General features: G+C 43.6%; 1 protein-coding gene across 2 annotated transcripts in view; it reads left to right on the top strand.

Annotated features, from left to right (window-relative positions):
• Window positions 1–15,531, top strand: part of MAD1L1 (mitotic arrest deficient 1 like 1) — a 418,937-nt gene that overhangs the window by 208,673 nt on the left and 194,733 nt on the right. For both annotated transcript variants that reach the window (XM_079320917.1, XM_079320916.1), the window contains exon 16: window positions 9,429–9,636. In XM_079320917.1, the coding sequence (XP_079177043.1) occupies window positions 9,429–9,636 (208 nt within the window). The remainder of the gene's footprint in view (window positions 1–9,428; window positions 9,637–15,531) is intronic.

The raw sequence follows: 15,531 nt of genomic DNA, 5'->3' as shown, positions 1-15,531 counted from the left end.
AGAGAAGGGGGAAAGAGCTCTTTTCATCAGGGATCCTACAACTTGCTTAAATTTAAAAAATAATTAACCTGATTGAATGGTGAAAAGGGAGGGAAAACCAAACATTTGTCTACTTGCCCTGAGGAGATAGAAGAGAATGTACCATCTGAATTGATATTTGGATGTTTGAGACACTCAGGTCTCTTAGTTGAGCAAGAGCAGAGCAAACAGAAGAGGGTTCTGACAGCTCAACTCAACTGAGGGAACCTGAGTGACTCCTGATGGTGAGCAGTGTGGGTGACTGCATGGAGAGAAGGATGGTAAAACATGCAAACATGTTTTTCTGGGATATTGGAAGCTTTCTCACTTCTCCCTCTACCCAGTTATCCATTACTAGAGGAATTCCCACCTGTACCTGGTAGGACCCTGAGGTGATATTGGGGAAGGTGAGTTCTCCCCAGGGGCAAGGCAGCCACCACATCCCTGTGAAGTGACTGTGAAAAAATGAATAAAACTTGGCAGTTGTGCTGTGCTGCTCTTCCCCTTGTTGTGTTGCAGGGACATGTTTTGTTTTCCTCCCTTCCCTGTCTGCTTGGCCACAGCAGAAGGTGTGTGGGAGGTGATAACCCCTGGCAGGGAGAGGCTGCACTGGAGCTTGTTTAACCTGCAACACATTTGCTGTAAATCCCACTCAGACACTGCCCAGCTGCTCGAGGAGACTGTCAGGGATGAGTCCTCTGAGCCACTTGAGTCTGTCATGGTTTCTGTGTGACAGGAAAGGGAGCTTGGCTTGCTCTTTGAGTGGAAATGCTTCCAGCTTGAGGCAGGAATCTGGTGATGGGGGTGGGTTAGCTCAGGGGGCAGCCAGGGCTGAGGGTGCTCATTCATTTCCTCAAACACAGTGGGTTTGTTTTCTACCCTGCCAGCTTGGAATTAGATGTGCAAGGACATATAACAGTACTTTTATATGCATTAAATTACAGGATCAAAGTGTCCTGGTGCACTTAAAGCCTTTAGGAGATTCAGCATTGCTGTTGTGGTTGACCTCAGCATCCAGCCCTGTGCCATGTGTTTGTTGTACAAATACACCATGTGATTGACAGCACTTCTTGTCACTTGTTTGTCAGGCTTTTGTATGCTCAGATGAACTTTGATGCTTCCATGAAGGCTTTTACATAATTCTAAATTATGCATCTTTCTTTTTATACCAGATAGTATCTGAAAAAAAATACCCGTAGAGGTTTTGCTTTTTGCTAATGAGATCCATTAACTGGAAAATCCTATTACATTGCAGCATTACTTTGCTTTATAAAGTCTTAAAAGCAAGACCTCTGCTGTCATACTTCATTCTGACTCTTCCCTTCTTATCTGGATACTGGGTCCTGGTCTAGCACAGCCAGTTTGTGTTGCTTCTCTTCTCTGGGATTGCTCCTTGAAGTGCCATTCCAAAGCAGAGCTTTACCAGGAAACACAGAATTATGGAAGAATTAAAGTAAGATTTATAGAGCATTTTCAGGAAGGAAAGCTTTGAGTGGCTGAATATCTGGATTGGAGTGAATACTACAGAAAAAAGTTCAAGTGTCTCCTGTCTTTCTGGTTTACTGAACAGTAACTGTATGTGCATGTTGCAGAATAAAAAAGAGAGTGGCAAATAAATAGTTAAACTTTTTGGTGTACTTCTCTTGAAAACCTAGATTTGGTCTGACACCTCTCAACAATATTCTCAACCAAAGTTACTTCATTTGTATGGGAAAGTTGATAGAATGTTTTTTTGAAATTCAGATCTGTGAGAGCCAGCATTTCTCACCATATAAAGTTAAGACTTATCTCTGAAAAGGAATTTTTATAACTCACACTATAAGCTCTTTGGGGATGTTTTCAGAACCTATGTGCTTTTTATTTTCAGTGTCTTTATCAGAGGTTTTTTTGAACCAGCACAGGTCTCCTCTGCACACTACTAGACTGTAAATAATAGCAACTTTTTGTGGACTTTGTTCTCAGGAAAGACAGGAATCCTTGACTTGAAAAAAGTAGTGTAGAAACCCTGGAATTCAAGTGCCTAGGTGGTAACAAATCATCCCAGAGCAGACTATGATTTTCTTCCATTTCAATAAAAGGAAGAGCAGCAGTTGAAAAGCACAGTGAACATTTTGGATGAATTTTTTCTTTTAGATTATCCCAGCTTCATGTCATTCCCTGTCTCTCTGTCCTGACTCTTAACCTTCTTGTCACGTTTGTTTGCATCCCAGACCTCATCTGAATGCCTCACTCAATGCAAATTACAGTCTTGCATCCTCCAGGGAACAACACATTTGAAAGAGGTATAGAAAACAGATCTCCTTTTAAAACTGTACCTGAAGGGCTTCCACACCACTGCTAAGACATTTTATTATTTTACTCCCATTATAGCAGTGTCCAAAATGTGTTACATGTTGTACCCAAAGATATGTTCTGGTGTTAGAACAGTGTGATTAGGGTGATTAGAGCTTTTTTGTCTGTGATACAGCCTAACTCCAACCACCTCCCTGTCTCATTGCTAATTTTCTGTAGATGCTGTGGTGAAAGAGGCCATAGGGAGGAATATCAATGAGTATGGATGGTGTGGAAGATGTGCACAGGAAGAGAAAAACCCCTGTAGAAGGGTTTGTGGAGGAGCAGCTGCTGCAGGTGGCATTGCTGATGGGGTGGGGAAGGTGTTGTGGGGTTCCTCATTGCTCCTGGGAGCAAGGATGTGCTGTTGGGCTGGTGGAGGAGTCACTGGGGATGAAGAGCCATAGCTCAGGCTAACAGAGCCTTCACTGTTCTGGAAATGACATGGGCATTCAGGAGCCCAGAGGTGACAGGCTGCCTGAATCAAGGTGTACAAATGAGAGGTTCCATCACCTGGGCAAGGAGAAAGATCTTCCTGATTTGCAGAAGAAGTAGCAGGTGTTGTACTGAGAACTGGCTAAGATAAGGATGGAAAGGTTGCCCCAGTGAATTTCTGCTGCCAGGTTTCAGTGTTGTGTGTGTGCAGATGCACATACAAAAAAACCCCAACAAAATGATGGAGAGAGAGAAAAAGGATAGGGAAGTGTCTTGAGACCTGGTGGGAACAAATGAGCCTTTCCCCAACATCCAGCACCTTCTGTTTTTCTTTTTTCTCCCCCCCCCAACTGTTTCTGATGTCAAGCATGCACACACTGGCAAAGCTACAAGGAGCAGGTGGTGGTTGTTGCTTATTTGTTAGTTTGCTTTGTCTCATCTTTGCAATCCCTTTTTGTTAATACAGCTCCTGTTCCACAGGCTTTAAAGATCCCTTGGTGTGGTTATCTTGTGTGACAGAGGGAGCTGGGGCTGGTGAGCATGCTGTGCTTTGTGCCCTGGGTACAGAGGGAATTCTTTGGGATGCAGTTTACTTTGGGTATTACTCTAATCACTTTAACAAGCCTGAGCAAAGAAACAAAAAGAACAAAACCAAGAAACAATTTCCATTAAAATGGCATTTCCTGAGGTAAGATTAAGCTTTCTGAGGCTGCCTTGTATTGGGTACAGAAATGCTTCCAATAGCCTTTTGTATGAGAGAGTTGAGCAACCAATTATATATTTTTTTAAGCTGTTAAAGTTCATATAATATTTAGGTAGATCAGGAGAAGCTGCCCACCTGAATAGCCAGGCAGATTCTAGTTAATAAGCTACTACAGCAAGAGCTGTAGTTTTTGGGGACCTTGCATGTGTCTTTCAGGTGATAAATTCCAATTTTGCCTTCCTGCTGAGTTTTTTTTTTTCTCCATTTTTGAGTGAAATTTCTGATGGGTATTGATGCAGGACTAACAGCAGACAATTCCTGACATAAATGCTGAGCCATTAACTGTAAGCTGAAGATAAACACGTTCAAAGATGACTTCTAATGATATGTGACTTGCCTGCTTTCATAACTCAGTGGAAGCAACAGGGTGTTCATTAGCTGTGTGCAAAGCCTGTGTGGCTGTGTTTACCCACAAATACCACATGTTTGCAGTGAAGCCAGACAGTCATTCCAGAATCCCCAAGCCTTGGGAAAGGCATGCTTGAGCTGTGTAAAGGATCCCTGCTCAGGAGGAGGCACTGAATCCCAGGAATAAACCCAAAACACATCAGCTCTTCTAGTATCAGAAACCTGAATTTTGCAAGAATTCAGTAGCTGGAGCCTGACACAGTGAAAGACCAGCCAGACACCTTGAGTAATGTTTTGTCACACTTTGTCCTGTATTTGGGGATTGAAGATGTGCCACCTCTGGTTTACTCCAGGATTTCCCAAAGGATTTCCCAGGATGTGCCAGCAGTGAAGGACCATCCTCTGCTCAAGAGTTCAAAAGTTCAGTTTTGGACATTGACCACCTGCATATACTCAATTACCTGCTGTGTGTTAGTGTTTACAATTTAAGCTACTCTTTTGCCTACATGAGGTAGTAAATGGAAGCAAGAGCATTTCCTGGCCAGTTGGATGCTTTCCAAACACATCTCTTCCACCATCCCCCCAACTGATGCTTTATGTTTTATATCTGTACATAAGAAACTTTCCCATCTGTCTCCTACAGCTAGATGCACTCTTTATTTCAACAATCCTTCCAAGGTAACTACTGACCCATTTAAAGCTGATGTAATCTACTAAGCTCCTTAAATCATTTCTATTTAAGTTCTTCAGTACTGAATAATGTGTCCTAGTCCAGAAACCTTGGAGATTCCTCTCTTAAGAAGCCAGCATGGGAAGAAATTCCTCAGCTCAGGAGGCAGCAGTGTTTGGGTGGCTCTCACCATGCACAAGAGTCCCATGAAGAGGAAATGGTCCTTTCCTTGAAGAGCTTCCAATTGCCAGCCTTTTCTCAGCAGGGCCAAGCACAAGCTGTTGCATTGCCAGCCAGCAGTGATTAAGCTCAGCTGTCCATATGCTCCACCAGAATTTATTGTGCTGCTCAGAAATCACAATCTTTTCAGGCTGATAGATACCAAGACTGAAAAAATTATGTGCTTAAGTGTGTGTCAGCCCCATCTATGGGTTTGGATGATTTTACTTGCCAAGACATTAAACAGAAGGAGCCTGTGAAGATGTGAAGTCAGCTGAAAATCCTTCACAGTGCCTGCTGACAATGTACCCTGACAGTCCCTGCCTTTTTTTGGGATATATGGACTTCTTTAATTTCATTAGTGATGTTAGATAAACATATTCACACCAGTGGAGACTATTCCCTTTGCTACCATCTCTACCTTCTGATCAGAAATACCTGTAGCAGATGAATAGACCTTAAATGGAGTTGTTAAGCACTCAATGTTTCATCAAATGTAATGTGGTCCACATGGTTTAAGTACTTTATTCTTACCTGTGTGCCTGTGAAAGTGAGTGGAGTAGAGAGAAAAGCTTTTATAGCTCCTGGAGAAAGACATCTCTGAATTGGGACTGTGCAGTTTTCAAACAACCAGGAGGAGAGATGCCAAAATAAGTTCATCCCTTTTCAAGGTGCTGTCACTGGCAGCTTTCATTGTTCTTCTAAACAACTCCTCTTCTGAAGGAAAAGTTTCTGTTTCTCAGAGATTAAAGCAGTCCTGTCTTCATTCATTGCTTTGGCACTTGACTGATTCTTCCCTAATGGGCAGATTACTTAGGAAGTTTTTGAGCTGTAATTTCAACACGTAGACCAACATGCTGACTGTTTGACAATAATACAGTTTTAAAAAATGACATATAGCATCAGCACAATTATCTCCCTGGGGTGGCTTTTTTTCAAGCTGGAAGATGGAAGTGAGAGGGGTGGCAGCAGCATCTGACTTGAGCTTGTACCTTGGTTCTAGATGACAAATTGGCCCTGTTACAAATTCTTTTTTTCCATAGTCTTTTGTCAGAAAGTTTATTGATAGCCAGAGTCTTACTAAATAGTTCTGCCAGAGTGTGCTTGGAACATATTGCATTAAGCCAATATTTGTGTGTGGCATCTGCAGTGTTTGTCTCACGTGGTGACTCCACAGTTGGGACAGCAGCACTGGGATGGATCATGAGAGAGTTTCCCTTGTGGATACCCTGGGGCATATGTCTGGAAGGCTGAGGATAATGCATCAAAACAACATTATTTCACAAATTCTGGAGTGTATTAACATGGAATCAACAAATCATCTCTATAAAATGTCTGGTGCACTTCTGAGAGCCAAAAAAAAAAAAAAAAAAAAAAAAAAGTTTTTCCTGCTTTAAACACCAAATCAGTTAACTAACATCTTGCTTTCCAGGAATGAGTAATTCACTTTTTTAAGTGCCTGCCAGGTTTGGTTGCCATCAATCAAGGTATTTATTGCTTCCCCCTAAATTGAAGCTCTGTGTACATTTTTCTGACAAATCTGAATTATTTGTTCAATGTTATTCCTGAGAAGAAGAATCAATGAATTCCAGCAGTTCTCTCTAGTCCAAGTAATTTTCTCTTCAGAATCTCTACAATTTCTGGTTTTTAAGGTCTTGGGGAAAACAGGGGTAAAGAGGGAATGCTGCTGAGAAACTGGCAGTGATGTGTTATCCTTGCTGAGACACTGGCCATGATGTGCTGGTGAGCAGAACAAGCTACCAAGTCACTGCTGAAGGAGCCAGGGATGGGATGGCTTTCCAGCAGAGCTCTGCAGGTCATACACTGACTCCATCACCCAAATGTCCCACATTCCCATAGAAAGGCACCATCAGCTTAAGTGGATTTGGCCAAACCTCACATTCAGGCCAAGCTTCCAAACCTGCAGCACGATTTTCACGCTTCTTGGAGAAACCAGGGATACATTACCATTTGTTACAAGATGCTTTTTAACTCTGCTAAGCAATATCTCCTTGCATGTGTTGGTTCAGCACAGAAGCAGCATCTGGAGCTGTGCCTGGGCAGCTGTTTGGGGAGTCCCAGCTCCTGTTCAAGAACGTGGCTGTCTCTTCTGTCTCTTCTGTCTCTGCCTTTCAAATGCCACTGTTTGGTCTTCCTCTTCAGTCACCCAAGATTAGAAATTATTTTCTAAATGGGCAAATCTGTTTTAGGTCTTCTCTCCCAGTGCCTGAAGCGATTTTCCAGGTTTGTGCTGCACAACTGAAAGGACAAAATTATGATCAGTAAGACTAATTTATTGTAGGTGGAAGTGCAGTTGACAGAGAAAAGCAGCAATTTACATTTTCCAGAATGAAAGGGATTCAAGGAGGATGTTGTTTGTTTTCTTCAGTCTCTGGTTTCCTACAAGCATTAGGGTTTCATGTCTATCAAATGCTAGTGAGATTTTAATTCTGCTTTGATGTCTCTTAAATTTAGCAGTTTCCAGCCATGAGTCTTCATAGAGCCAACCCTAAACCACTCATATTTTCACGATGCAAAGTCACCCCCAACCTTCAGAAATTTGGAGAAAACACTCTAAATGTCCCAAGGTGTGATACTGTTTTGGCTTTGTAGATTGCCTACATATGAGACCCATCCCTTTCATCAGACACTGCCTCTGGTCTGCAGCACTTCCATGGAAAGCTTCCTGCATTTATTTGGAACTCCAGACAGTGCCAGTAAATTTCCTGGAGACTTCAGTAACACTCTGCTTGGTACAACTGTGAGGTGGCAGCATGGTCTGGTGGTGAGGAGCAGCTCTGAAGATGTGGTTTCTTTTCTGCAAAGCTGCTGAGGAACCTGGAACCAGAGACTGCATCTTTCCACACCTGCACTCCCCTCACTTATTTCATCTTTGTTGTCTGCTTTTTTGGCTTCAGGGGATATTTCCCTGTGGGGTTTGTACAGAACCTGGCATGCTGGGATCTGTGTCTCACTTGGTTTCTTCTAGGCATTGCTGTAATATAAACCAGCTGCACTAATATTTTAGCTGTAGGGAGAAATGTACTGGTTTGATGTGTGCTGTGTACAAGAAAGAGAAAGCTACTGCCCCTAGCCCAGAAATGTGAGTAGCATAGCAAACATGTTAGTGATCTCCCAGAAATGTTAAATGAGATGAATTCTGCCACTGCCTTCGTTACACTGTGGGCTTTTAAAAGATTCTCTTGTCTCAGTGAAGCTTCAGACTGATGTGCTGAGGAGAACCCTGAAAACAAGGCTGAGTCCTGGTGATGAGTTTTAGAATAAGATTTTTCAAGGGGGACCATGTTATAAAAGGAGAGAATGAATGGTCTGAAAGATCTCTAAGAGCCAAAGCACTGCAGCTTCATGGCAGAGCTTTATAGAAAGGCCAGATAGATGATGGAAAAGAATAAATAACCTGCAGCACAAACAGACTGGTGCAGGGGGTTACAGCAGGCCTAGCAGGGAGGTGGGAGCAGTTATGGAGGTGTTCTCCTTGAATTTGTCAAACCCATTTTTGATGCCATTTTGTGTCTGTTGCCAGGCTCTGGGACAATGAGTTTCAGCAGTTCACTGCCTGATGAGGAGCTTCACAGTATGTGAATGGAGAGTGTTTTCAATAAAAGATGTTTGGTAGTGGGATCTTGTGGGGTCTCTTACCAGCAATGACCAGCAATGCAGGATGAAGTTGCTCGGTCTCTGCTCTGGTTTGCATGGAAAAAAACACCACATAAAGTTCTATCACGTCTTTAATGGAAATGAAATGATAAAATTGGGATAATACCTACCTCATGCTGCTCTTGAGGGTTAATTAATGTTTACAAAATCACTTTAGGTCCCGAGATTTAATTGAAGGAAAAATATTACCATATAAAATAGCTTTTTATGCAGGCACTGCTATAGGGTTTCAGCTGGGCAGAGTGCCATGGCAGCCAGCATTAGCACATGTTTTACTACATTTATGGTTGTGAGGCTTCCTGTAGTTTATATGAAAATTGTCTCTCTGAAATCACAAATGAAACATCAGTGTTTTCCTCTCACTTTGAAAGAATATTAATTTGCCATCTTAGGGCTTGACTGACTATTTAAACTGCTGTAAATACAATTCTCCTTTGAGGAAAAAAAGGAATGGAATATCTGTTCCCTTGCTTTGGGGTGAGCTGATACAACTTGCTAATGACTCCACCTTTGGATGCCATGGATGTTGCTGGCTCGTATGAGCAATAAATCAGGCTGGCACTGGGTGTACTGCTGTAGTTTCAGGGTGTGATTGGGTGTTCATTATAATCTCCTGCTATCAAGAGATTTTAAATACAGCTATAAAACTTCATTTCTGGAGTTAAATTTGACTGTGGAAGTGTCAGCCAGGGGGGCAAGTTCTGTTAAGTGGGGTGCTTCTGTGGGGTTTTTCTGGTTTGGTTATTTGTTGTTTGTTTGTTGTTTCTTTGACTTGTTTAAGGGATTTTTTAAAGATGGAGTAGCAGGAGAAGGAGAAACACTGAGTTTCCTGCCTTCAACTTGTCACTGCGTGGATGTCACCTTATTTTCCACTGTAACATTTTTCTATTTCACAGAGTACTACAGGACTTAGAGGTCAGATTGGTCACTCAATGTGCTTTTGCTGTTTTTTTTTCTGGCCCCCAGGGTGACTATGACCCCAGCAGAACCAAAGTTCTCCATTTGAGCATGAACCCCACCAGCCTGGCCAAGCAGCAGCGCAAGGAGGAGCAGCAGCAGCTGCAGGAGGAGTGCGAGCGGCTGCGCGAGCTCGTCAGGGTGCTCAAGGGGGGTGGCTCCCTCTCTGGGGATCTGGAAGGAGTTGGGGCTTTTCAGTCCCCACAAGAAGTTGCAGGTAGGCTGCTGGCTTGTGCTCCTGGGGATGCATTTATTCATCTGGGTTGCCAGAGGAACTGAGTGCAGAAGCAGATGGAGGCATTGCAGATGTGCTTGATGGAATGGTTATGTGGGAAATGGAAAAAGCTGGGTTGATGCAGGAGGGAGTGAATGTGTGGTGGCAATCCCGTGGCAGTGTGGTAGAGGGTGGGTGGTAAGGCTAAATAATAATAATTCATATCATTTGCTCATGATAAATGAAATACCAATACAACAGCCTTCAAAGGCTGGTGCTGCCGACAGAATGAAAGGAAATATTTCCTTCCTTTCAGGGCTGGTTTAGTCCTTGAGGTAGTACAGACAGTAGGAAATAACTTTCATAGCTGCAGGGAAGCAAGTGGTTGAAATCTTTTCAGACCTGGCTTAAAACAAATTAATATTGTTTATCAGTGTATATGTGCCCCATTAATCACAGCTACATTCAATACTCCATGAAAGCAGAGTACATCTTTCACTGAGCTAAATACATTTCACAGATTCTGTGGCACTCCAGTACAGTCTGTCTTCCTTTCACATACCTGAGTGAGACTTCTTAGTACAGTAACCCCAAAAATCATCACCTCCAGACATGCTCTCAGACTCTGAAAATCAGGGTAAGGATATCAGTAAAACCTAACCCATCATCTATAATGCTGTGAGGGACCAGGCAGAACTGAGTTATGCTGAAGAGCCCAGAAGAAGTTACTGCTGTAACTCCCTCATGGCCTCAAAACAATTTGTTAGAGAAGAGAAAAAGGAAAGAGAACAGAAGGTCTGTGTAGAGCAAAACTGGTGTGTCCCAACTGCACACACATAGTCAGTGTCTGGAGATCAGGATCCTTTCTCAGGTGAGACTGAGAGAGCAGAGCTTTTCCCAAAGGTGACAAGTGCTGGAGACTTCAGACCCACAAAAGGACAGAGCCCTGGTTTAAAGAAAATGCACAGAATGAAACATCTTTCTCTGTTATGAAACTTAAATTCTCAGAAAGTAGGTTGTCTGTCTTCCCATCACTCAAACAATGGCACTTTATTACTGCTGAGAATGTGTTTGTTCCAGCATCTCATAGTGGATTATGGTACTATATAGCCTTAAAAATATGATGGTGAGAAGTGCAGATGGGGTGGTTTATAAAGTGAAGAGCTCACTGCATGTTACAAGTAAGTGACAGTTCTGTCACTCCTGTTAGCGAATGCTCTAACAGATGCATAAGCATGAAACATTTGGCAAACATTTTAAAACACTATTGTCTGTAGGAGCTTCCAGTCTCAGACCCCCCATGGGCAGTTCTTGGGGACAGCTCTTGCATTGCAATTTGGGTTTGAAATGCACAATTTGGGTTGTGGGGGTTTAAATTGCAGAAGGTGCTGCTACCCAGTGCCCTTGCCTGTCCTTGTGCCCTGGGTACCAGGCACAGCTGAGGCTGCACAGGTGGGGTCAGCCCCATGTCTGTCACTGAGGAATGAACCTCTGGGGTGTCTCCTGCAGTAATTAGACCATCACTTCTGGGGGAATGTGTTCCTCATGTGTGCCTCCTGTGATGTGTTAGAATTACTATTCTGCTGCCTTGCCATGCAGCTGCTTTTAGCTGTTTGTGAGGTGCCTCTGTGCTGGGATGTTACCAGGTTTGTTGTTAGCTCAGAAGGGATGCATTTTTAAAGCTGTTTTCTCTTCTGCCTTTGATTCCAACAGGAAAACAAACAGCTTGCTGGGTATCAGGGCATTTCCAGCCTCACGTATGTGAGGCTTTTTTTTTTGCCTTTTACCCCAGTCCCAAGCTACATCATTCTGACTTCTGATGACCAGCTCAGATGGAAGAGAGCATCAGGCTCAGAACTTAGAAGGGTGGGAAGTACTTCAGTGTCATTTACCAAAGTCACAGGAGGGCCCTTTGTATTCTCAGAGTGCCTATAAGTGCATCTGGAAGTGGTTCTTGTAAACAAAATAGGAAAAAGCTGTTGAAGAATGGAGCAGCCCTGTGGATGACTGTTTTTGAGGATGAAGTTATAGCAGGGAAGATTATGTGGAAAGATCTTGGGCATTTTTTCTTTTATTTCATGTGCTTGTGTGCATCACTGTCATGCACAGGTCACAGTGCCATAAATACACCTAAACTCTCATTTCTGCTCTGTGGGAGCATTCAGCAGCATGGTCAGAGCATGGGAACTGCAAATGCTGGGATGTGAAGAGGTGCTGAGGGTGTTACAGTGCTGACCCCAAGGTTACTGGGTTACTCTGAGCTGGCTTTAAATTAGCCAGGTGAATGCTGGATTTTGCCTCCTTGCTAAAGCAGGGAGAGCTCCTGGTGGGTTTGGGGACAGCTGATCAAGTGTGCTGTGCAAACTGCATCCATTTCTGCACTGATCCCATCCTGCAGCTGCAGTGTGGCTACAGCAGCTGCTCAGCAGTGGCTCAACAGCAGGGATTCCAGTGGCCAGAAAACTCAGTCTCCCTCTGGATAAGACATGGAAGATCCAGCTTTAGCTGTTTTCTTAGCTCTGCCCACAGGAACAGCTGCCACATGCCTTCTGCTTCAGTGTATTTTCAAGGTGTGAAGTGGGGAGTGTGTGGCAGAAACTCCCTCTGCTTTGTTTGTCACTGTCCAATTGGCTCCCCCAGGGAGGGAGGATTGCTGTGCATGATAAAGGAGTGGATTTCTGTGAGTTTTGTGAAGCTGTTTCTGTGCAAAAATAACAAGAATTGGAGTTTTTCTTGCACCCCTTTCTGTCAGCTGCAGTCCCCATCTGTCTGTTTATCCAGCTCATTCGTGTGACACACCAAGAGGCAAATTCAGTTCTCTGAGCTGTTGAGGTGGGAAGTCCCTGGTGTCAGAGTAGAATGAGATGAAGAGAGAGCAAGGACAGAGTAGGAAGAGTGTGGATAAAAGCTAGGAGGACAACAAAGGTCACATATAAGTTAGCATTTTGCTTTTAGACAGATAGAGGTAAATGTAAGATTTTATTATCCTGTTCTGCCATCTAAGCTGACTGGCTGCTTGGAGAGGTGAGGGCTTTGGGTGGCCTCCAGCCAGGTTTGATGTGTTCAGCAAGCTTATGTGGTATGCAACAGCTATGCTTATGGCCCACAGAATTATAATTATACCAACCAAAAAAAGGCATTAAGGACAATGATGTTGATGGTTTTGATAATAATGTATTGTTAAATCCCTTCATTGGACTGGAGTGCAGCACATTTCTTCTGATCGTATTTCCGGCTCCTGCGTAGGTAATAAGAAAATTATTACTGTGGACGTTAAAGCTCATTAAATGTGACTCTATTAAAAATCAAGGTTATGCTGGACTTTAAATCTCTTTGAGCAGAACTGCTGGAGGCTGCAGCACAGCCTGGCAACTTGCCACGTGGTTCAGTGGCCCTTTCCTCTCATTTGTACCACAATAGTCTCTGTTCAGATGGGGACCTATGGAGAGCTGTAACAATATCCTGTCCTTTTCCAAAATACAGATGGGCACTGCAGGCTGGTGGGGTGTTAGTGTGGCAGGGCTGTGGGCTGGAGTCTGTCAGTGCTGTGTTCTCTGCCTGGGGAGCACCAAGGTCAGACAGCCATCTGGGAGAGTGCTCCTGCCTGGGAAACAGGGCTGCAGATTGTGACAGCTTTGGAAAGGTGGCACAGGGCATTGCTGCACAGAAATCTGTTCCAGTTCTGCATTTCCCTTTCCCATGCATTTCACACCTTCCCTCCACTGCCCCTTCTGTATTTCAGTTTTCTACTTTTTTTTCTTCCATCTCCATAGCTTTTCCTGTTTTTTTCTCATTTCTCTCCAAGTCATTTCTATTTAGATCTTTCTTTTTTTTTCCCTGTGGGGTCTTGGTAGACCTCTTTATTTCTGCTAGAGATGGGTTTGGGTCTTAGTTGCAAGCAAGTATATAGGTGGCAGCTAATGGGGAGCTGAGAGAAGTAATGATTTGTAACAAAGCATAGGTAGAAATGAGAATGGTTCAGGTGCTCCTTATCTCCATTTGTGTTCCTATCTTCAAGGTAATGTATCTGAAGGTAGGAATGGGTGTTCCATGGAAGCTGGTTCCTGACTAAAAGAATGCAGTACTGCAAATTTTCCATGAGCTCTCATGATTTATTGCTATCCCGTAGCCACACTGGAGTGTTCCCTTCTTCATGCAGCTTCTCCCTGTGAGAAAGAGGAAAAGTGCTTTTAATGTTCTTTCTGATGAGAAAGAGGCTGGCACCCCTACCAGGAGGGAAGATGGGCAAATCAACTCTGATTTCAACCATCTGTGGAGAACTTTGGAACTATTTTCCTGAGCATAATCCCACCAAAAAGAAAAGCTTTTCATCCATCTCAACAGTTTCAGTGTCCTTTTCCCCTTGTTAGGGACAAAGTGGGAAAAGGGAGTCCTTGATGAAGGATTGGGAGTCTCACTCTGAGGCAGGTGTTTGGCCCTAACACAGATGCTGCACCTGGTGTTCAGCAGGGGCTGTCCCCAGCATCACAGCCATGCCAAGGCCTTGCAAAATGTATTTAATTGGATTTAAATTGGGTGATGAATTAATATTAAAATAATCTAATCTTGTTGAAGTGACAAGCCAGAGACGGTGAAATTTGTCACTGTCCCAGTGTGCCTGTGCTTCTGATGAATGTGTTTCTGAATACAGAAGGTGACAAGAAAGGAGCAGATGGAATTTAGAAGTTGCCATTCTCCAACCACAGTTGGCTGAGCTGTTGGTGCTTGGAAGCCTTGGTGCTTCCTGCCATCTGTGTAGGGAATCCACACTGATGAGGGCTGAACCTGTGAATGAGACCAGGTCCACCTGGTGGAGGATTCTTCCATGGCCTCAGCTGCTGCTGGGGGCACATGTGGAAGTGCAGCCTCCACTCCAGTCTCATCCTGCCTCTTCCTGAAGCACAGGAAAAATTCATTAGGTGACCCTTCTGTCACTAATGTTTGACCTGCTATTTCCCCTTCACTTGTACTGAAGGAATTGCCTTTGTTCTAAAGAGAGACAAAGGTCCAGGGCATTTACTGCCTCAAATGTTAAGGGACTTTTGCTAAAAGCAGGATGTTAGCCTTTGTGCCCTGCTTGTATCTGAGTAAATTGCTTTCTGCATATCCCAATTTCATCTGAAGTTAATAAAGAGCTTGACTTTGCCTGTGGTGCTTTGCTGTGCACTGCTGAAGGTCTGTCCTCTCTCACTCCAGAGATGGCCACATATCCTTGATAGGGGAAGAAATCATCCCCTACTGCTGCCTGCATCCGAGATGCTGCATGGCATCAGTGTGCAAACCACAAATGATCTGGAAAGCAGCACAAGGGGTGAGAGGAATTAGCAGCAGTCCTGACCCACTGGGTGCTGCCTGTCCTCCCCTGCTGACTCCACAGCCTCTCTGGGGTAATCCCTCCAGCTCTCAGCTAATTCTCGTTATTATTGTTTTTATGATGCTACCTTCTCTTCTGCAAGACATTTAGACCAGTCTGGGACCTGAATTGTATATTAAGACTGGGAATAAGATGATAGTTTAAATAGAGCTAGCTTTGATTCCCCTCATTATTATCAATATCTCTTTGTCTCAGCCCAGCACTAGGGATAGCCAGGTGCTGCTGCTAAATATCTGTTTTCATAAAAATCTCTAGCAGGGTTGTGATCTCCTGTACTTCATACTGACAGGTTGCAGTGGTCAGGGGACAGTCCCTAAATGGTGTCTATGGATTTGGTCAGTGCAGCCATAAGGGGAAAATACCTTGAAGCTTTTGTATGTTCTGATTCAGCAACAGTGCCTTTGATGGTAAATGTTCTGCACTACTGAAGGCACTACAAGCACCTGTAAAGATCCTGGCTTGAATGAAAGTCCAGTATCTCAAGAGAGCTGCAAGAGATGTTTTCTGGTCTTTAAAAAAAAAAT

This window comes from Erithacus rubecula (assembly GCF_903797595.1).
Source record: "Erithacus rubecula genome assembly, chromosome: 17".
NCBI lineage: Eukaryota > Metazoa > Chordata > Aves > Passeriformes > Muscicapidae > Erithacus > Erithacus rubecula.
This window is presented reverse-complemented; position numbering and strand designations above follow the sequence as displayed.